This window comes from Maylandia zebra, linkage group LG23 (assembly GCF_041146795.1).
Source record: "Maylandia zebra isolate NMK-2024a linkage group LG23, Mzebra_GT3a, whole genome shotgun sequence".
Lineage (NCBI taxonomy): Eukaryota > Metazoa > Chordata > Actinopteri > Cichliformes > Cichlidae > Maylandia > Maylandia zebra.
Window position 1 is genome coordinate 23778651 of NC_135188.1, and position 23767 is coordinate 23802417.

At 42.6% G+C, this 23767-nt stretch overlaps 1 protein-coding gene across 3 annotated transcripts in view; it reads left to right on the top strand.

Annotated features, from left to right (window-relative positions):
* LOC101467929 (receptor tyrosine-protein kinase erbB-4) overlaps positions 1 to 23767 on the top strand; it is a 377596-nt gene that overhangs the window by 222605 nt on the left and 131224 nt on the right. For all 3 annotated transcript variants that reach the window (XM_023153471.3, XM_004562566.4, XM_014409895.4), the window contains exon 3: positions 4798 to 4984. In XM_023153471.3, the coding sequence (XP_023009239.1) occupies positions 4798 to 4984 (187 nt within the window). The remainder of the gene's footprint in view (positions 1 to 4797; positions 4985 to 23767) is intronic.

Genomic DNA, 23767 nt, shown 5'->3' on the forward strand with positions numbered 1-23767 from the left:
GTCACTCTCTGCTAATGTCCCCCGGGGGTCAGCAGCCAATCAAACCTCACATTACTCATTTCCTCCCTCCCCTCCCAACCAATCATCCACATCATTATTGGCCTGTCTCTGGTCATTAGGATGTCTCAGTAGCTGCCCTGTCGCTGGATATTTCAAATGCCTTTAAATGAGAGTTTACTATTTAATGAAGATTTCTGCAGGACATGAAGGCAAACGAATGCCATGAATTCATTTCCAGGGCTGAACACAGAGGCTTTTCTGGTGAATTAAAATAAAGACAGTCAAAAATTCAAAGGGCTCACCTCGGCTACAAGTTGAAATAATTGCTGCTTTCAGTTCAAATGCAAGACTCAAATATAAACCAAATCAGAGAACGTGAAAGGCCTGTGCCTGTATTAAATCCTTAACTTATCTTAATCGAGGAGGTGCACAGCAACTCTCTCCAGAAGGCACATTTGTGTAGCGACATTGATGCCCCGTACACTAAAGAAACACATGTTGACATAATCAATTTCTATCATCTAATGCTCTTATTGGTATTCAGACATTTGGTGACTGCAGTCAGCAACCTAGGCAGTTTGTAAGATAGCTTTGGGCAAAACACAGCAAGCTAGTGTCGTTAACACGACAGTCGCACTAGAGAGAACTTGGAGACCATGACGCAACCAAAATTATTGTAACCGTGCACAATTAACCTTTCATCTTGTTGCTTTTTAAATGGTTACTTTGAGGATGGGGATAAGAACTGCAGCCACTCGCTGTCAACTGCCGTCTTCAAAGAAACTTTTATGTGCAAAGTAGACGGTGATAGTCAGTCTGCTGTCAGTTCATAGTTGATTGGGGTCAAGCTGGCGATTACATGCGGCCTGTCTTTGATAATTGAGAAACGAATTGTGATAAACTGCAAATTTGTTACTGTCAGTTGGAAATCTCCTGTCATCTACATAAACAGAAACTCCTGCAAGAGACTGCTGCCTTTTGCCTTATGAAAGCTAAGATCAGTTCTAGCTCCACTATCACCCTGAACTAGATAAGCAGGAGAAGGTGAAGTAATGGATGAAAATTCAGAAATTCTTTTATAAATGGTGAAGTAGTTGTTGCATAACAGCAATTTAACAGCAAAGCTTGAAACCTTATTTTTAAACTGGCATGTAACCAGGGTTGAATTGTATTCTCTGTTCAGTACAGACTGTCTGACTGTGATTGGAAGCAGGTTTCTCCTATCCAGGTGACCTGTGCAATCCTGCTGCAAGTGTAGTCTGTCCTACCGCCCATCAGTCCGGGGTCTTTCTGTGTGGAGTTTGCATGTTCTCGCCGTGTTTGCGTGGGTTCTCTCAGGGTACTCCGGCTTCCTCCCACAGTTCAGAGACATGCAGTTAGTGGGGCTAGGTTAATTGGTAACTCTAAATTGCCCATAGGTGTGAATGGGAGTGCGAATGGTTGTCTGTGTCTTTGTGTTAGCCCAGACTGGTGACCTGTCCAGGGTGTACCCTGCCTCTTGCCCTAAGACAGCTGAGATAGGCTCCAGCCTCCTTCCCACCCTGAAAAAGGATAAGCGAAAGAGAATGGATGGGTGGATGTTTTTTGCAATTCTACTTTATACTTTACTCTAATTTCACTGTTCCATTACTGAAATCTGGCAGTTATTAGTTAAATATAGCTGACAAAGTAGAGACAGAATTGTTTGAAAGTAGATTAACACTGTTGCCTCAAAGCAAGATCTTGAGTTCAAAGGTCAGGGCCTTTTTGCGTGGAGTTTGAATGTTCTCTCTGGCTGCTGTGGCTTCCTTTCACAGCCCAAAGACATGCAATTAGTGTGTGTTAGGTTAATTAGTGATTCTAATTTGCCCATAGGTGTCAATGTGAGTGCAAATGGTTATCTGTCTCTCTGTGTTAGTCATTGTGCAGCCACAGGCTTTTAATACCCAAAAGCTACACCCATCTGTTTTAATCCTTACATGGACTTGTTTATAAGCTAACTTTAGCAAGTGCTGTTGACCAATGGTATTGAGGCAAGGGGCATCGGTACAAGTAAACTGGAATCTGTGGAAAATTGATCCCGTTTTTAACTAAGGAGAACAAGAGGATAATACTCACAAAAAGACGTGCACACTCGCACTTTTAAGAAGTAGTGGGTTCCAATTAGCTTGTCAGTGGTGGTTGGTAAAATGTGTTAGTGCACCATTTAGCAGCTGTTGTGTCTACATTATGTTTGTGATTATCTTTCTTTCTCTCTTTCTGTGAGTATAAGGAAGCCTGCACTGCTGTTTGAGTCACTCACATAACTGATGCACTGCCACAGCGATAGATTTTTAGCATCAAGGGAATAAGCTGTCTCGTAGATACACACACACATGCGCATACACAGATAAAGCTGCATATCTGGTAATAATACTTGATATGAAGTGGCAATTTGGTGTCTGTCTGATTGATGTGGCTCCCAGTTTTCTCAGTTTTCTTCTTATGAGGACTTTTTCTGTTGATGTGTCAATAAAGTGCTAGTCTACTGTTGACATTTAACCCCAAGTTTTCAGTTATTTTTCTTAATTTGTTTAGTGATGACCCAGGGTTGAGGACAAACGCTTTTGTGGAGAATTCATAAAAAAGAAAAATACTCCAAAATTCAAAGAGCCTGCCTTGGCCCCATCCTTATGCCTAACTTGGCAGATGAATAAATTTCCCCCGACAAGTGAATAACGCAGTGGTAATCAGTGTGATTTTTTGTGACTTTTGAGAAGGTCAATTGATGCACAATGAGGCAGATGGTTGAGGTCTTCCATGCTCTTCAGCAAGGCACTCAGCATGCTGAAGCTCTCTATTTTCACATTTTATGAGTCCCTCTCGGGCAGATTATTTTTCTTTTTTTTGTAGTTTCTTCAACAGCATATACTGCTGAAGCCTGTGAAAATAAATCAAACCGATACCATTTATATTTGAATAAGAAGAATATAAAGAATATAAAGAATATAAAGATATGATTGCTTATTGGGTCTATGAATGCGATGTGCGACTGCAGATTCCCAACCCTAAAAGAACAGTTGAGGAAATATAATCAGAGAAGTGCAATCAGTCTGCAACTAAGCTGACATTTTAATCATTGTGGTCTGTACATCAAAATTTTTTATGTGGTTGACATTTCAAAATGCAAATAACATGCTCTCTGCACAGAAAATGAGAGGAATGCAATACAGCTTTGACTATAGTCGACAGAGCTAGCAGGCGTTGGAAGAGAGGAATTGGAGGTAAAAATGTAAGTTTCCATTCACTTACAGAGGGCCAGAGGGCCCAGTGACGCCAGTGTCCGGCAGCCGCGCCTCTGTCAGTGCGCCCCAGGGCAGCTGTGGCTACAATGTAGCTTGCCACCACCTTGGCCACCACCAGTGTGTGAATGTGTGTGTGAATGGGTGAATGACTGAATGTAGTGTAAAGCACTTTGGGGTCCTTAGGGACTAAGTAAAGCGCTATACAAATGCAGGCCATTTACATTTTAACAACCAGTCGTACAACAGTGGGGGTTTAAATCTGAAGTTATGGACTTGGGCATCATTTATTTATTGGTATCCAATCAATTGTCACATTGGATGATTCTTCAAAACCAGTTGGATTACTCCCTAATTTGGTCTTGGCAACTATGCTCACTGGCTACTGTGTTAAGCTAAAGCAAACATCTAATCGGCCGATCACATAAAAGCAACTCAGTATGTTAAGGCATGTAGACGTGATCAAGATGACCTGTTGAAGGCCAAACTGACCATAACACTGAGGAAGAAATCTGATTAAGATAAGATAAGATAAGATAGAACTTTATTAATCCCTCGGGTGGGTTCCTCTGGGAAATTCAATTAAGGTGTTTTCAACATGACATAGTTGTTGTTGTTGGTCTGAGTATTTCAGAAATACAAAAAAATAACTTGAATAAAAGAGACAAACTGTTTCTCTGTATCTACTGCCGATTCATTTTCTTCGTGGTAGTTTCCATAACATTCAACAAAATATGCAAAAGATGGGACTTTTTGGTATCTTGTAATGTTCAGGTTACAGGCTAATCTTCTTCTGACTGTGATTAAACAAATAAGTATGCATTAGGTAAATGCCAAACTTGCATGTCCTGCAGAATCAACTAGAATGTGGGACATTGTACCAAGATGTGGAACCTCGGACAAGGATTAAAAAGGATGTTCAGTCCCTCATACAGACACACATGCTGTCAGCCTAGTCAGAAGAGAATTCTCTGTCTACTTTGAGCTGATAGAGACCCAACAGTAACTGGAATAACCACTTATTACAACCAAGATGGGCTCCAGCAACAGAAGATCACAGTAGTTGCTGCTCTTGTCAGCTAGAAACAGGAGACTGAGACAGGCTCGCCTGCTCTGATGATTTGCAAATAATGCTGCAAAACTCAAATGGTGGGGTCAGAATTTGGCATAAACAACATTAAAGCATTAATCCATCCTGCCTGAACGGTTCAGGCTGGTGGTGGTGGTGTAATGGTGTGGGCGATACTTCTCACACCTGCCTACCTCAGTATTGCTGTTGACCAGGGCCATCTCTAAGATATCCAGCCTGGTACTAGCAAGGTTAAATTCAAACTGGAAGCTGGTCCTGAAAACTGAATAAATCAATTGTTAAATATCCTAGCTATGGTGAAAATATGGTTATACATCTATAACAACTGGTTAAAGTTAAGAATATTCGTGATTATGATTAACACAAAGGCTAATGTTGGCTAATTTGATTCGATTGTTCTTCCATTTTCAATCATTTAAAATTATAATTTTTTTCCTTCCCATACAGTCTATCAAAGAAGTGACCGGTTATGTGCTGGTGGCACTTAATCAGTTCGACTACCTGCCACTGGAGAACCTGCGGATCATCCGAGGCACCAAACTTTACGAGGGTCGGTACGCTCTGGCCATCTTCCTGAACTACAGACGGGACGGTCTGTACGGACTAAGGCAGCTGGGATTACGTAACCTCACAGGTCAGAGTTATGTCATGAGTGAAATGTATTTTGAACAATACGCTCAATAACCAGTATGTTCATGTGAAAACCTCTTCACGTTTCTCACTTATCTTATCTTAGAGGACAAATAAGGCAAAATAATTCATAAATAAATAAATAACCCAACCAAAATAAATATATTTTCATCATTTTAGTTATGATAATTCACTCTTAAAAAAGTGAAATGCTTAGCAATTTAAACTCCCTCATAAAATAAATAGCATCTTTTTTGTGAATTATGCATATATTTCCCAGCGCCCTATAAAACATGTTGCCGTTTTCGGCACTACGAATGCTTTGGTTTGACTTGTTTTTAACACCCACATATACAGCTTTAATAGGGCCTTTTTAATTAAGTCACAAATCGGAGTTCGACTTTTGAAGTTACGTATCTGCCGTGCTGGCAAATTAATCTTCAGTGTTGCCATATAGAGAGATCAAATGTCTGTGAAAAGTCCTATTTTCCTGTCAATTACATTTTGTTTACACACTCCAAAATGGGCTTCTTTCATGTAGTAAGTTTTTGGAAGTGATTGTGCCATGTTTTATGCAACAGTTGCTCCCCTTTTTTTCACCCGCTTGTTTTTGTTATGTCAGCGTGGATAAGCTAAAGTGGATTGTATTTGGAAAGGGTAGCTTTTTGTCTGCGCTAAATTTATTTGTGCATAAGGTCCTTGAGTCGCGACCTCTGCATCAGCTAATCTTTGCCATTTTGATGTGACCCAGTGGTAGAGCGACCTTCCAACTGCACTCAGAATAACAGAAGCAAGGACTATGTTGTATTACAAGCTTTGAAATCGTGTTTTTCCTGCAACTGCTTCACTGTCTTACCGAATTACATCCCTGCCACTCAATTTTCTCATTATTTCTATTAGTCATGTGATGTTCACAGATTTAATGGCAGTGCGGCTGCTAAAAGGTTAGTTTTTCCCTGCATGTCGAGGAGTCAGATGTTACCTTTATCTGCCAGCTTGGCTCCAGCATTGCCATCCCTTCCAGAAAGAAACACAAGATGTCTCAGGAAGAACGCTGGCTGACGGACAACTGTCACATGTGATCTTAGGAGAAGCAGTAGAGTCTGGGGGGGTCATGTGTTCTCTTTTACAGCATAATTTGACGCTGTACTTTTGGGAACTGCAGGGAAGATGGTACACAGAGAGAAGGTCAGGAAGGAAAACAGAGTGTTCCAAGAAATGAAGGCGATGGCCAAGACTGGATAAGATGGTGTCATATTTCAGGACGTCTTAAACAGCCATTCAGCCAGTTTTTATTTTAACATATCAAAATATCAAATAAGTGTTATTTCACAATATAGTCGCTATTATCAGTATTTTTCCTTTATATGAAGTGGGGGAAAGGCAACTCAACTGGTGCCCTGCAATCAATAAAAACAGGCAACTTGTGTCACATGTTGACATTATGTCAGAAATTGCAATGAATCTGGGTGCAGAACAGAGCAGTGTGGGATCATGTTGACAGAGAACAGAACAAAAAGCAGAAACATCCAAAGAAGAGCTTTGAATGTCCTTCAAGAAGCCTGGAGAACTATTCCTGAAGACGACTTAAAGAAGGCTGCCTAAGAGAGTTCAGACTGTGCTGAAGAATAAAGGTGGTCACACCAAATATTAAATATCATGGTTGTTAGAATTGTACAAACTCTGTTTTTGCCTTGTATACTGTAATTAAATGTTTCAATAAATGTCTCCAACTATTTCCCATTTTCCACACAAAACACAAAAAGGAGTGGCTCGAGACTTGTGCACACCCAAAAACGAGGTGTAAGGAAACTGTATCAAAAGAAAATGAAAAAGGGTGTCATTCATTTCGTTCTGCATGAAACATGAATCTCTATCTGGCAGAAGAAAGGCGTTCCTGCTGTCAGAAAGGGCAATGAAGGTAAAAAGGCAGTGATGGGAACTGAAAGGAAACAACTCTGGACCTGGGATGGGCATTGTAAGCGCACACCCGGGGAGGCTGTCCTTTACCACATCAGAAAGATTGAGCAACTGAAGGAAAGAATATAAAATTGCTTGGAAATGAAAAATGTCAGTTAAGAACTGCCTGTGTTTGTCTAAGTCTCCTCATGCTCTGTATTATACAGTATCAGTCCATCTCGTTCATTTTATAGTTTAGTAAATGGGAAATGCCTGTTAACTGCTTGTAGACAAGACCGCAAAGGACGGATCACGAAGCCGTTTTGAGTCTGTAGACAGCTTCTGCTTTGTCTTTAATCTTGTTGGATTCTGGAAGAAATTTGTTGGATTCCTTTACTTCGGCAAAACAAGATGAAATTCTTGTTCTTCCAACACGGATGGAGCTAAATCTTCTCGAGTGTTATACCATGGCCAATGGGAAAAATCACATCCAACACGTATGTCCTCTAAAGCACAGCCAAAGGACAAAGACAAATGCATGAGGATCTGCCAGTGACTGACGATTGTTTTTCAAACCAAGGTATCAGAAGTAATTTGTTAGAATTGAATCAAATGAATTAATAATAGAAGATCATTGAGCATACGGTTTATTGTAGCACATTTAGGGTTTGGGGTTTCCTTTTTGTTTTCTTGCAGAGGAGAATGCCAAAACATACAAAAAGGGAAGGGTAACAAACTGGCCAAGCCACTGAGACGCTTCTGCTATATCCCACTTTATTGTATTTTGCCTGAGGTTTCTTCTCTGGCATCGATCTGCCTACTTTATTCCTCTTTCCTGTGGGCATTGTAATTTATCCTGCATCTATCCTGCACTCTTGCTTCAGGCAATTTCTTTGTCCGACGTCTCACAGACGAAGCAAATTAAGCTTGGTGTAAAACAGAAGTCACGTGTGTTGAAGTATTTTTGTTACGTCTTTGAAAGAAGGTTCAGCAGGAGCAGTAAAATGTTAGAAGCCCATACATCACCGCTGGTGTTCAGGAGGTTGTTTGGCAGAAATTTATAGTTGGCTCTTATGCCGTTGACTTTGCAGTGGTGTTTATTTATTTATTTATTTATTTTTATGATTGATGACCAAACAGTGGTCCATATTGAACACCTGACAGATTTAGTTTAATATGCAGTGTTTTATGGAGTTGGAACGCTGTGATAAAGGACTCCTGAGAGAGGACACGCTGACATCCTAAGCCAGTAAACCGGTAGGACGCCTTCCATTTCGACCACCCCTACAAAGAGAGCGAGGCCTAAGAGCACCTTTATCCCTGAATGACTCATGATGGGCAACACATTGCTCTTTTCAGTTCCTGTGCTGCAAATAACATGGACTGAAAGGATCACACGCAAGGTGAACAGGAAATGTCATCTCATTGGCCAGCTTGTGTTTTGATTAAGTCCTCCCCCCCCACCTTTTTTTCTCTCACAAGAAACAGCTCAAGCAGGTCCACCTGTTCTCTAAGGTGTTTTGTTTCCCCTGAAGTGAAACGATTGCGTGATCAGTGTGCTTCATAAGAAGCCAGGAACGAGACAATGATGCAATTACTGTCCAGCATTTCTGCGTCGTTCCATGTTATCGAATGACGGTAAGTCCAGTAGTTTTTGTGCAACTATCGGGCTGTTGACGGTGGAAGAGAAAGTGTAGGATCCTTTCCGAGTGCAAGAAGTTTCTCCCTGCATTATTTATGCCCACAATGCATAATGCACATCTCCAAATTTCTCTCTCCCCTTTTCTTTTTTTAACATTTTTCTCGAAGCGTTTGGAGATTGTGTCGAGCCGCAGAAGCAGAATTTACTTTGGGTTTCCTGCCTGTCTGCCTGGCACTCCTCCCGTGCCCCGTTTCAGCACATAATCAGGATGGGCGCTTCACAATGCTAGACTTTAGTCCATACCGCCTGATCCCAACACACCCCGGTGCCGCAATTAAGCCAGATGCATATAGATCAGTGCAGTTCCTCTTGATTCCCTCCACACCTCTCCCTGGGAAGAATGGGAAGTACAGTATCTCTCTCTCTCTCTGTTAAGCTGACAATTAGGCCAGCAGATTATTCTCCTTTCCTTAACGACGAGGAAGATAACATGCACATTTGCTTAGATTCATGTATGATGTAATGTACTCATTTGTAATTCATTTTCTATCCCACCACTGCGTCCGCCATATCTACAAGGGATGTATGCGTGGCCAAGGAAGAATATATTCAGCATTTCTCGCTGCACACAATACATTAAACAACAGCTTTTCGGCTACTTTATCCCTCTGTGGATTTAGTACACAGTAGGTGTCCGCAGAAAGCATGAAATTCAATTTGGCTGCGGAGTCAGTATGCATACAGTTGTGCAGTCTTCATGGCAGCGAGGATATAGAGTAATCTGTGTTAAAGTGACTCCTCTGATAGTGACTTGTTCAGCTTCACCCTGTGGTCCTCAAGCTCTTTCTGAGCCAGTATATAACACCCATAGGAAGCCACGAGAGCTGTGTGCATACATACACCACGGCTCGCTACACATAGCAGTGCTAATTACCCCATGCTTACGATAGTGGGTATCGTAAGCACCCGAGCTGATGAAGTGCTGCGTGTGAAATGGTTTTCAGATCCAGTTTCCGCCTCTTTCTTTGCTTAACTTTTGCTTTGTTTTCGAGCTTATTCCCCCCCTCTATTCCTCCCCCCCTACCCTGTGAAATTGCCCATTTGGATGAGAGCCAAATGGCTCAGCATGCCCCAAAGAGAGCTCCGACTCCAACTTCCCATCTGGCAGCAATGCCCCCTTTGCCCGTGTGCAGAAAGCAAAGCACCAGTTTTTGCCATCCCCCTGTTCGTTTATTCTGACAACCTCTCTTCTTTTATCGCCCACTTTCATTCAGACTCACTGGGGGGAATAGTGACACTGCTATGTTTTCACAACCTGGCAGCATCCCAAGGATCCCCTAATTTAAAACTAATAATTTACTGCTGCTGTCTCGCTAATTGCAGCATTTTTGTGGGCATTTTGAATGCATTTAGGCCAAATTACCAACAGCAGTTACTGCTGAGATGAATTGATTAACAGACTTGATTATAATTAACCCCATATGCATCTTCATTTTTAGAGCATGACTATTGATTTACCAGGTCACGGGGATTCTAAGTTGTTTATCATTTTCACAGTCGCTCAGCTTGGCTAGATCAGCTGAGCAGATGGTGATTTTTCTTCGTGTTGGAGGAGATTTGTGAGCGAATGATCACCAGATCACTCCAGTATCAGTTGAATGCATCCTGATCCCCAAACGTCTGATGCTAATAAAGATATTCATTGGTATCCATTCTTTGACCCTCCAGTAGTGACAACAGTGGATACTGTGAGATATAGTTTCTCTCCTGGAGAACACAAAGATGTAAGAACCACGTTTTCCAGCCGTAAAGAAGTTTGCATCCCATGTACCTGCCGCTTATATTTTTTTTGTAAATCACTTTTTACTTTCACCCTCTGTTTATAAAAGTGGTTTCTTTTACTCTTTCTTCTCCTTGTCTTTTTGTTGTGTTCATGTTTCTGTCTTCCTGTTTGTCTCCTTAACTTCTGTCTTGTCTCGCTTTCAGTTGCTTCCTGTTTTATTTCATGCACTTTTTGTCCTTGCAGTTTACTTCCCCTTTTGATCCTTTTCCTCTCCTTATCATCTTGATTCAGTTCAGTTGCCACCAGCAACCACCAGTCACTTCTTCCTTGTGATTGGTTTTGTGACTACCAGACTGCCACAGTCACCCAACTTTTAGAAGTCCTTGTCTGTAAACACCAACTACTAGCCTAGTGTTAGTAAATCTTGAAAAAGTTTGACACTGACAAAGAACCTACACCTTCACAGTAAATGTTGTGACATATTGACTTTTAAGGTGAAAGTGAAGGTCTCCGTTTCCAGTCTGCGGAAACCTTTTCAAGTTTCATTGCTGCTCAGCAAGTAGTTGGTAGGTGTTTGCAGAATCTGCCCTGGTTGGGTACATAAAGTCAGTACTGCATAACCTCCAGGTACTCTTAGCAACTGCCAGAAACCTTCAGCCAGTCAAAGAAGAGTATGTTTGCCAGGAGATCACTGATGACAGCCACCTTCCTTCAACAACCAGTTACTAAATGGTTGTTGAAGATACCTCTCTCACCCAAAGTATCTACCAGTGGGTTGCCATCTAATTTCTAGGCTTTATCCCCGCTCATTGCAAAATAACACTTAAACACCGATGTGGTTAATGGTGATGCCACAGTGTCTATTAAAACATCTGTATGTAACGAACTGTTAACATAACCTGGTGCAGCACTTCACTGATGACAGTGAATACCTTGTGCATGATGGCAGCAATGATGCCAGGAACATAGGTTATGTGTACATCGCATTAATATAAAACCAGTAAGGTTTTGCATATTTAAAATGAATAAGAATCAGACATGCAAAAAAAGCCTCTGTGTAAGCTGCGCATTTCTCAGCTACTGAGAATGAGCAAACTTCCTCTTCTTAAGTTTTAGAAGTACAATAAAAGCTGGATTTGATCTATACAGTAAATCCCTGCAGTGGAGAGTACAAAGATCCTGCACATCAAAGCTATTACATCCTCTGTTTATTCTTTTTAAAAAGCATACACCTAAAAAGAGGAATCCTGTAGCTCATATTAAGACAACTGACTCTTGTTGCCTTTTATTCCTCCACGCTTGCCTCCATTTGTAACTTTTCCCACCTCTTCTTCATATCCCAAACTGGCAATTCAGAGAGATATGTTTGTAGACAATAAATGTTAGGCGCTCTTTTCCATTTTGCTTCCAGTTTCCAGCAGCATTCCTGTTTTCCCTGTTATGGAATAAAAAAATTAAATAAATATTGGGGTAAAAAAGCAACCATGATAATTGTGTTTGGAATTTGTATAGAAAAAAAAACTTCCAAGGCCTCTTTATTTAACATAAAGCTTGTGGTGTGATCTCCAAAAAGTGGTGTAATTACTGAAAGATCAAATAGAGCAAAAGCGGCTAATGCTAATACCCACTCACACTCTGGACTGTTATGAGGAAGAGGGAGAGTAGAGGGATGGGGCCCATTAATAATGAATCCAGTGTCATCATTAAGGCGGCAAATGATTAAAACATATCTCCCAGCTTCAAACGCTGCTTTGGTACCCCAGAAAATGCTGCAGTCGTGGATCTGCAAAGCAAGAGAGCCCTTCAGTCTGCTTGTGAAATAAAGTTTTGCTTTTTTTTTTCTTTCATCTTTATCCCTCTTTTTGGAGTGTTGAAAGACCAAAGCACCAGCATTCCTTTTTGAAAACAAAAAACACTTCAGAATTATGTAATGTAATGCAACCCGTAAATCCACACGTTTCTTACATATGAACTTTCATGCAAAGTCAGTTTGGAAATCATTTTGCAGCACATTCCTGAGGGCTCTTACTTGTGCTGTCACTTGGAGAAAAGGCAGCCGGGCCAAAAGAACCTCAGTCAAACCTGCTGTCATCCTGCTGTATGTCTGCACACAACAGGACGACACGTCTGGCTTTAATTTTTTCTTCTTTTCACATCTTATTTCCCATACTTTTTTCTCTTTTTGCACACAGAAGTCGCTGGGACTGTGCTCAGTTTTATTAGTGTAGTTTTTTCCCCTTTCTTTTCCAAGTTCTTTGACAGGAATACCCAAGAGGCTTCAGGGTTGTCTCCATTATTGGCTGTGGCATGTCTGGAAGGAGGGCAAAATGATCTCTAATGGAGTGGTAATTAGGGTTGCCAACCGTCCCTTAAAATACGGAATCGTCCCGTATTTAGAAACAAAAGCACACGTCCCGTATTGAGCTAATAAGGGACGCACTTTGTCCCGTAATACAGTGAGAATCAAAAGTAGTCTATAAATGTTAATGGAATTAACGCTTTGTTGGAAAGCATAATTCCCAGCCCCTCTCCTGCTTTGTGACCAATGAGCTGACAGCACACTTATGACAATTCGAGTATGACAATTCAGATTACCGCTCATCTCATTGGTCGATGAAAGGTCGCTTACGGAGAAAATACCGGAAGACAACAGATGACCACAACAAGAAGCATGGCCAACAGGGAAACAAACGCCGACACTGCGGTGCAAGTCTCGGACAACAGTACACCTAAAGCTGGGCAGACACTGTGTGATTTTCAGTCGCGTTATTCAGCTCCTGCTCAAACTGCACGATTGACTCGCAGGGGTTAGAAGTTGGTAGGTCACGATGCAGAGTCTCACACTATATGGCCCGATGCTCTGATGAGACCTGAGTGCTCACACTGTGCCTCCATAACATGAAGGTTATAACAGAAATTCTGTCGCTCTCTCTCTCTGTCTCTCACTCACACAGACACACCACCACCATCAACTTTGCTAAATTGCTAATGAAAAACATGATCAGGCAGCTGTGAATGAGCAGCAGTGTAAATCCAACTATTTTCACGGTTGTTGTGGTCGTGATAATTTTGTGATGCCACATCGAAAAGGCTCGGATGAGCTTTCCAAAGTTCTACAAGTTGTGCCCCCATCGCTTGTGTCCAGATCACACGCCGCACAGCCGTGCTGCTCCGTCTTTTTCACCGACGTTTACGTGTTTGCGCGTGAGCAGTGTGAGCGGCTCACGAGCGATTGATGATCGGGAGCTGCTCGAGGTGTTAATCGCTTCTCGTTACCCCACGTATACTACACGATGCACGATGAAGGCCAAAATCGGGCCGATCACCAAATCGGTCGCACGACTCAAAAATCGGCTCAAAATGGGCCAAAAATCGCACAGTGTGAGCCCAGCATTAGAGCAGCAATGTTTGTTCGCTCAGAGAAAGAAAAATAGGCTGCAAAAGTACAGGGAGGAATGGGAAAAGGGAAACACCTGGCTGGAAAAGGTCACCATAACACCTATAAAGCGCACTGCACTGTGTGCCGGCGCACTTTTTCCATAGGCATGCTTCTAGTGGTGGGCACATGAAGAACATGAGGGGCGTGAAAGCTCGGGGAACCCTTAACCAATTTCTTGTCCACCAGGCATGGCAGAAGCAGATATGGTATGTAAACACTGGTTTGTTGTTTAAACCCTCTGGTTAAGGTTAATATGGGCATGTGCAGTGAATATCAGCGCTATGTGGCCAGAAGTGTGATAATATAATTTATTTTGTGTAATAAACAACTGCAAGGATAGATGATTACAACAAATAGATCACTAATACATAAAAGTAATACATAGATGAATAATGATGATGAGTTAAGATGCGTAATCATGGGAACAAGTGGGTTTACAAACAGGAGCAGCTGATTAGCTTTAGAAAAGCTGAAATAATACCTCAACTGAAGCCAGTTGTACTAAATGCACTAAATGTGCACTGTTACAAGAATGATTTTGTTCTATTGTTTTCTATTAATTTATATAATTTTAAGTTAAGCAGGACAGAGTTCTTTTAAAGAAAGATTTACTTATATCCTCAAAAGCTAAGCATGACAGGCTTCTGTTTAAGAAAGAGACCTGTTTTACTGTGTTAATGTTGTCATTTTGAGCTAAAAATAAATGGCTAAATGATCATTTGTTTCCCATATGGTCATATCACAAAGAATATGCATCTGCTTAAATCAAATTCAAGTCAAATGGTTAAAAAATAATTTCACACACAAAAAAAAGAGCTACCACACTGGGAAGGGTGAAGACAACTGGGTTGCCCGGCCCTGGCCACGAGGTGTCCCTTATTTATTTTTCAGGGAGTTGGCAACCCTAGTGGTAATAGTACCCCAGGGCAGTAAGCCTGCTTCCCAGCGCCCTGTTCTTTGATGTTTGGGTTCACTTCCACTGGCTGACACATTGTACTTTATAGGTCAGTGTTAGCTGACCGTGGCTAACTGAGTTACCTGCACACCTGAAAGAACTCCCAGAGAGCAACAATGGCTTTACACCATAATACCATATAAAGCCAAAGAAAAGCCTGTTTGAACCCTCCCCGACACTAGTGTATGCAAAATTTTCTAAATCCCTCTTCTAAGGGAGTCTGCAGCAGTCGATCTATTAGTCATAAGTCAACAGGCCTGATAGCAACTCTGGCAATGATGGCATTGATCTGTCAAGATCACCCAGCATAAACAGACTGACTCATCACTCCCTGCTAGCATGCACCAAGCTCAGCACATCAGAGACTGGGAAGTTACTTACCCAAGAGGCTTCCAAATCTACAAGTGGGTTTATATGAAGTATTAAAGACTGCAGTCACAGTAGAGTTTTTAATGTGATCTACAGCTAATTAGAAATAAGGAGCTTTATGTGTCACCATACTGGTTGTCAAATACTGCCTTTTAGAGTGCTAACAGTCTTTTTTTTAATAGCAGCAAAGTTCAAATTCAGAGGCAAGAGAGGTTGCAGCGGTTTAGGTCCCAATCAACAGTCCCACAGAGTGCATGGTCCAGTCACTCAGGCATAGCGACCAATTAATGACACCCTAGTAACCTGGTTAAATAAAAAGGTGTATTCCATGACTGGTTGGTAAGCGATTGCTAGAGGGTGGCTACTGACATAACCACTTTCTGGAGGAAAAATTGGTTGCAGAGACGTATACAGTGCCACACTGATTGCTTTGGTTGCTATCATATTGCTGCATTCACCCACGGTTTGCATGAAAGATGCCAAACGTTAGTGATAAGTGTTGGTTGCAGTGGCGATGCACTACTTATACATTGAAGATGATGATTTCCTGTTTCCAGTGTGTGTCACACTTTTTCAGGTTTCACTGCAGGTCAGCAACTAGTTGGTGAATGTGTGTAGACATGTCTTCCATGCAAACTATGGGCAACCATTACAATCTGCTAGGAACCAGCAACTGCAAGGTGGTTTTCGCTGCAGCATCATCCTCTTTGCAACCAGTTTCACCTTGTAACTCTAGCAACCACTCGACATCCAGCTGGTGAATAATTTTTTTTCTGACTCACTTTTACTCACTAGACTCTTGAATAATCAGGGCCAATCTTATCTTAGAAACCTCATGATACCGTGTCACCCTAACAGATCACTTTGCTTTTTGATAAAGTTTATACAGGGAGTGCAGAATTATTAGGCAAATGAGTATTTTGTCCACATCATCCTCTTCATGCATGTTGTCTTACTCCAAGCTGTATAGGCTCGAAAGCCTACTACCAATTAAGCATATTAGGTGATGTGCATCTCTGTAATGAGAAGGGGTGTGGTCTAATGACATCAACACCCTATATCAGGTGTGCATAATTATTAGGCAACGTCCTTTCCTTTGGCAAAATGGGTCAAAAGAAGGACTTGACAGGCTCAGAAAAGTCAAAAATAGTGAGATATCTTGCAGAGGGATGCAGCAGTCTCAAAATTGCAAAGCTTCTGAAGCATGATCATCGAACAATCAAGCGTTTCATTCAAAATAGTCAACAGGTTCGCAAGAAGCGTGTGGAAAAACCAAGGCGCAAAATAACTGCTCATGAACTGAGAAAAGTCAAGCGTGCAGCTGCCAAGATGCCACTTGCCACCAGTTTGACCATATTTCAGAGCTGCAACATCACTGGAGTGCCCAAAAGCACAAGGTGTGCAATACTCAGAGACATGGCCAAGGTAAGAAAGGCTGAAAGACGACCACCACTGAACAAGACACACAAGCTGAAACGTCAAGACTGGGCCAAGAAATATCTCAAGACTGGTTTTTCTAAGGTTTTATGGACTGATGAAATGAGAGTGAGTCTTGATGGGCCAGATGGATGGGCCCGTGGCTGGATTGGTAAAGGGCAGAGAGCTCCAGTCCGACTCAGACGCCAGCAAGGTGGAGGTGGAGTACTGGTTTGGGCTGGTATCATCAAAGATGAGCTTGTGGGGCCTTTTCGGGTTGAGGATGGAGTCAAGCTCAACTCCCAGTCCTACTGCCAGTTTCTGGAAGACACCTTCTTCAAGCAGTGGTACAGGAAGAAGTCTGCATCCTTCAAGAAAAACATGATTTTCATGCAGGACAATGCTCCATCACACGCGTCCAAGTACTCCACAGCGTGGCTGGCAAGAAAGGGTATAAAAGAAGAAAAACTAATGACATGGCCTCCTTGTTCACCTGATCTGAACCCCATTGAGAACCTGTGGTCCATCATCCAATGTGAGATTTACAAGGAGGGAAAACAGTACACCTCTCTGAACAGTGTCTGGGAGGCTGTGGTTGCTGCTGCACGCAATGTTGATGGTGAACAGATCAAAACACTGACAGAATCCATGGATGGCAGGCTTTTGAGTGTCCTTGCAAAGAAAGGTGGCTATATTGGTCGCTGATTTGTTTTTGTTTTGTTTTTGAATGTCAGAAATGTATATTGGTGAATGTGGAGATGTTATATTGGTTTCACTGGTAAAAATAAATAATTAAAATGGGTATATATTTCTTTTTTGTTAAGTTGCCTAATAATTATGCACAGTAATAGTCACCTGCACACACAGATATCTCCCTAAAATAGCTAAAACTAAAAACAAACTAAAAACTACTTCCAAAAACATTCAGCTTTGATATTAATGAGTTTTTTGGGTTCATTGAGAACATGGTTGTTGTTCAATAATAACATTATTCCTCAAAAATACAACTTTCCTAATAATTCTGCACTCCCTGTAGTTATGGCTGGATCCGGTGACCCTAAATCCTCCTTTAGTTTTGGTACAATAGGTCTAGGCTGCTGGGAGTGATGATGCACTGAGTGCTTATTCTTCAATTATATTTGGCATGCAGACTGGAGCCAGGGATCGAAACAGCAACTTTTCAACCAGTAGATTACCTGCTCTACCTGCTGAGCTACAGCTGTCCCATATGGAGGCTGCCTGATTGCTGGGGATTCCTCTGTATTATTGTAGTGTCTTCACCTTCCAATATAAAGCACCCTGAGGCAGCTGTTGATGCGATTTGGCGCTATAAAAATAAATTTGAATAGAAATGAATTGAATAACATTGTTAAGCATTTAACGGGACTGTTTGATAAATGACTTCTGAAACATTTTTCTAATGAATTCAAAAGTTAATAAATGCACTGTGGTTATAAAACTAATAATAATAATAATTGATAATTATTGATCCCCATGGGGAAATTACTTGTTTTTCTCTGCATTTGACCCATTCACTCAGTGAAGCAGTGGGCAGCCCACTAAGCAGGCGCCTGGGGAGCAGTGTGTAGGGACGGTACCTTGCTCAGGGGTACCTCAGGGTAGCCGTTAAGTGGATTCGAACCGCCGACCTTCTGATCATGGGGCGACCACTTTACCTACTGAGCTATCCCTGCCCCTAAAAACTAAGAATTAAAGGCAATAATGCAAAAAAGCAGTCATTTTCACAAAGTCAGACAGTGAGTAAATTGTCCCCTGCTTTCTCCTTTGTCGGAACATCGATACTTTTCGTGCTTAAACTCAAACAACTGCTATTCAGAGTGAAACTGCTGTGTGGCGAGCCCGTATGAGTCAGCGTTTCCACCCGGCACTTCTTGGAAATCCAGTCTAATCAAACTAAATAACCGTGACTTCATCAAACTTGCTCATTAGAGCTGAATTAATTTTTCGGGAGATTAGAATTGCTTGTGACCAGAGTCTTGTGTTCCCATTCTAAATGATCTGAAGCACAAGATGTAAGCATCGTTTCATTCCTTAACAGAGAGAGAGAAACCTCAGTGTGCTCGCTGATGTGATACAGGACATTACTTGACATTGCTGCTGTGTCAGGATGATGTTTTGTCCATCGGATGGGTATGTGAGGTTTTTTTTAACCACTCTTAAAGACAAAACGAGGCTGTATCCGGTCGCTGTCTGAGAGCAATTATATTCAAAGCGGCTGATTGTTTGTCTCGCCCACGAGCCTCGCGCCACCCTTTTGACATTGCTACATATTTGCATGCTTTGGGCTCTTGGAGTGGTGAAGGTGTGTTGTGCAGCTTCCTCTCTTCATTCTCTCCCAGGCGTCCGTAACCCGTTTGACTTTGTACTTTAATGACATTTTTGGGTCCACTATTTTTTAAGTCTTCCCCCCTTGAGATTCCCCAAAAGAATGAATCCATTAGAGTGTTGAGCAGACCAGTGAAGGACTGCGTTTGCATCTGCTGAAGAGGCCACGTAATCCAAAGCTAGAATCCAGCAGAGGGGGGAAAAGGAAGTGTCCTGCCGGACTGGCTCACAGTACCTGACGCTAAATATACAGTAGAACCAGATGGAGGTAATTTACTGGTCATAGTTGATTTGCTAATGCCTGTCTGTGTGTGTGTGTGTGTGTGTGTGTGTGTGTGTCGGTGTGTCCTAAATTACCCAAGTGGAGGGATGAGTGCTGCAGCTCTGTGCCAGAAAATGACAAATTGCCCATTTAGCCCATTGTAACTGTCAGTTCCAATGCAGAGGGTTAGTTCTGTTTTTAACACTTCTTAAGCATTCTGTGTCATGAAAATATGTAATGAGTCTAATCTGAATTACAAAACGCACGTCAGGGCTGACAGAGTGCATGCATGCTCGTGCACATTTTTCTGCACCTCTGAGGAGAACTTTTCTTTTTTCTCTTCTGTTTTTTTCTGGCACCCTGACTCCAGAGTGGACATTTAATAATAGCCCACATTTCAAGTTATGAGCTCGGCCGCGCAGGCAGTTTTACTGTCTTCACAGCTCCCCTATGGTCCATTCGTAGCGCCCTCTAAATTTAAGTTTGATGTTCTTATCTTGGACAATTGTACCAAAACACCATTTCCAGCACAATAATAGAGCAGAAAGTGGACTGACTGTCGGGCTTAATCCGCTGTAAAACGGCCTATCACTGGTGTTGGAGGGGTGGACACAGCAACACAGCCTGCAGTTCTGAGCTTGTTTGTACTGTGAAGCTGGCAATTTCTTTGATGAGTGAGTTCCTTGACCTCGAGGTCAGTATATATAGAAGTAAATCACTTTTTTTTTTTTTTCAAATTTCTCATTTTTTAAAGTTTATTTTCACTTTAAAAAAAACAAATCAAACACCCTCACCCAACACACACGCACGCACATCATCGGCGTTGGCTATTGACGACCGTTCGTTACCCTTATTAGTATTCAGCGGCTCTCTCATGGTGTTTGGCTGACTCTTTTGTTTGTCCGCGCTGATTGGAGGGGCCTCTGGTTAATTTAGATGCAGGGAAGCCGGTGACAGAAGAGGGCTTATTAGGGTGAGCCCATCCGGCCTTAAGTGCAGAGTCTCCAGTTCCATTTTCATTTGCCTCCATTATTGAATTTGCTGGCTTCTCATTCACCCTGATTGCATTTTGTGTCACCTCTAAAAAAAAAAAAAGGGGGGAAAGAAGAAGGTAGAGCTACTGTGAAACTCCGAAGGGACGCTCACACTGAGATGGTTCTGAAACCAGTTTGAGAAACGTCTCTGAAACTTTTCTTAATCTCGATGGCTGTGGAACCTGTGTGCCTGTGGGTGTCAGAGAAAAGGATGAATTTAGGAAAAAAGGGGGAATGTTTATGTCTCTGTGTGTGTTTATAACGTAGAGAGGGAGCGTGACAGATGGGTGGAGCAAGAGTGGGCGGAGGAAAAGAAGGAGAGTGATGGCAGGGATTCATTTAGCGTCCATTGAAGCTTTAGAAGTTTCAAAGAAAAAAAACAACAAAAAATTGTCATCTCTGCCGCCTCCGCCTCCTACACCGCTTCCATAATCTCCTAACGTGAAGCATTTTTCATAAGGATTCATCGCAAAACAATATCATTCGAGACTGCGAAATTTAATCAGGGGCTTTAAAACACAATTATGGTTATCAGGGAGGACACGGCTGCGAGCGCTCCCGGATCGTGGAGGAGGAAGGAGGTTGGGAGGGTGGAGATGGTAGAGTTGCGGTGAAGAGGGGGGATGGGGCGGGGGGAGGCGAAGGTGGAAGGGGGGGGGACCTCCCCCGCACTGTCTGCACCCCAGCGCTCCTCTCCCATTTGTCACCGAGCGCAATATCTCTTTGGCTGGCAGAGCTAATAATGGAGAAGTGTGTGTGTGGGGGGGTGGAAACGGGACTCTGGAGACCCACCTCCGCCTTCCCGTGAAGATCAGATAAGTTCTCCTCAAGTCAGAGGCCCAGAGCCACCGCGGATTTGCTTGTAAGGGCTGTATCATTTATAAGACGCAGCAGGAGCGGTTGACAGCTTTTTAGGTGTGTGAATAATGCAGGCCTTTATAAAAATGTGCAGCGGCGGGAGCAAAAGAAACGTTTTCCCCTCCTCCTGGAGAAGAACTACGCTTTACCCACTTTGAGCTTAGAAAAGTTCACTTCATTTCGGCCGCTTTCACGACCCGAGCTCTTTTGCTGATGGGTTGCTTTTTATGTGTGTGTGTGTGTGTGTGTGCCTCCAGGCAAACCAGTGGTTGTTTTCTGTCTCTATTATCTTGGCAATCTGCAGCCATTTATCTACCAGCGGCTCGTTTGCAGGCTGGAGACTTAACAGTTATTCACGGGATTTGGGAAGTCGTCTTCACTTAAGCAGCTACTTTCTCAACACACTGGGTTGGTTTTTTTTCACTCCCCCCTTTTTCCCTCCTCTTTATAGCAAACATGCTCCAAGGCACTGTACAGTAAAGTTCTTCACAACTACACACACACAAACACACACGGAGGGTTTCCTCGGGGACCGACTGCTTGTTTTCTAGTCACATCATGTTTTCACCTGAAGTCGTGGGCTTTCTAAGTCTTACTGTAAATTGCCCGAGCAGAGAAATCCGCAACTTTAATTACGGCGTTTTGATTTTGCTCAGATTGGCCAGGTGCATACACATCAGTGCACACTCAGATCCTGCCAACCATAGTACCAATTAACTATGCGGTTCATGCGCACACACACAAACTCGGGATTCCCAAACACTGTGTGTCTTTTGTTCAGGAAATCTTTTTGTTCTCTCTCTGCTGGAGTGGAGGCAAGTATATGGCGGGCATTCCAGCCATAAGATAAAAGAGACTTTTTTACACTAGAATGAAAAAATGAACTCTTTATTGTTCCCCTGGTCTTACTGATCCCATTGCGCTGTATGCTTGTAGCCTCCTGTCTGTGTGTGTGTGAGTATTTGAGTGGAGTTCAAAGTGCTCTATGATGGATGCCAGTTGGCTTAGCACAAGGGAATTTTGTGGGTGGATATTTTGTGTTTTTGTTGTGGATCCCATTCTTGGGAGGATGGTGGAAGTAGTCAGACTAAGGTAACCACTTTTTGTTTTATTCTGTCTCCAACTAAGTAAACTGTTAGTTCAGTCATTCCATTAAACTCAGCCGCAATCCCAGCAGATCAGCTCTTCTCGGTGCCATCCTACATCTGTGGATTTATGGGCTGATACTCTTTCACCAATCCATATTAAAGCTGCTTTAGGCTGTTGAACCCTCTGACGTGCAGGCCTCGAGAGCAGCTGGCAACCCCTAACAACTTCAACTCGCTCGGGAAAAAAAATATATTCCCCAATGGATTGGCAAGCGAAATCTGGAAAACTCCTTGTGATTTTTTGCTTTGTTTTCCACATTCAGATTGCTGTTGTTTGCTGTTTGCATGGAAGATGCTGCAAACAAATCAGTACTAACTTACTGGGTGATAGAAAAGTGCAGTGCAAACCGAAGACCGAGAATATTCACCTTCAAAGTTGTGCATCACCACTGGAGCCAACACACTTCAAAAGGGAGAACTTTTACTTTGGTTTGTGTCACACTTTTCACACCACGTTCTCTGCCAGCCTCTCTCCCTTCTGACGACTGGGGTCCTTTCCCAAGTAAGGAGATGCACTGCAGACATATTTGGTGTCCAAGTCCGTGGCCATCCAGAACTTGATCCCAAATTTGTCTGGCTTGGTTGCGATATACTGTGTGAATGGACAACGAACCTTGGTAGGGAACAGCTGTTCATCTATGGTCATGTGTTCTCCTGGAGTGAAACTCTTAGCACAGTTCTCGTTGAAGCGTGTCCAAATGTCGGAGATCGCCGCAAATTTGTCTGTTTTCACCCGTTCTGCCTGCGCGTCCTTGTCATCAAATCGAAGGTGTTGCATAATTGAAATGAATCTATCTCGGGGCATTGTCTCTTTGATTACTGGCACCAGAAATCTTTCTGACCAGCAATCCACAATGACACCAACAGGACACATAATTGCTCTTACAAACAGGATTGAAATGAATGCCATCAGTTCATGAATTGACAAATTCCAGTCTGGCTCTGTTCTGCGGGCTTGATGTACCGCGCACTCTCGATGGTCTGCAGCAATCCCACGTCTAAGAGGCAAACGAAGCTTTGGAGCACACTTGTAATTTTACGCTGTCAGAAGATAAACAAATAGAAAATGGTAAATTTGCATGAAGCTCACTCTAAATGGGTTTATTTATAAATATCATATGTAATATGGCAATGACAAACCTTAGCAGACTCTGTGGGTCCAGCTTGCGCAGTGAAGCACGAGCGATTTGCTACTGCACTGGGCATTCCAATGTTCTCCTCAACCCACACAGTGCTGTCTTTTGCCGTGTGGCTCTGGCTGGGCTTCCCAGTATCACGGGGCCTCTTCTGTGGAGGCATATTGGGTTCTTGTTCCGTCTCCTTTTCAGATTCTTCTGAGGAGGTATCAGTGGCCTGCTGGACAAATGAAACCTCTCCTCCATCAGAATATGCTTCGTCCATTTCCTGAAGCAAGGCAAAGCCTGTTGCGCGGAGAAGTTCTTCCTGCGTGGCAGTGATACGGAGGCCATCCTGATGTGTGTTCTCAGAAATGCAAACAAGAAATGATTCTCCCGCCTGGGTCGGTCTGCTTTTATGCACAGCACTGTGCTGTAGTCAAGCAATGCCACTTCCTCACATACACAGTGACAATGGAACAATGGAAGATCTGTGCTGAGAGTCAAGGAAGGTGTGAATG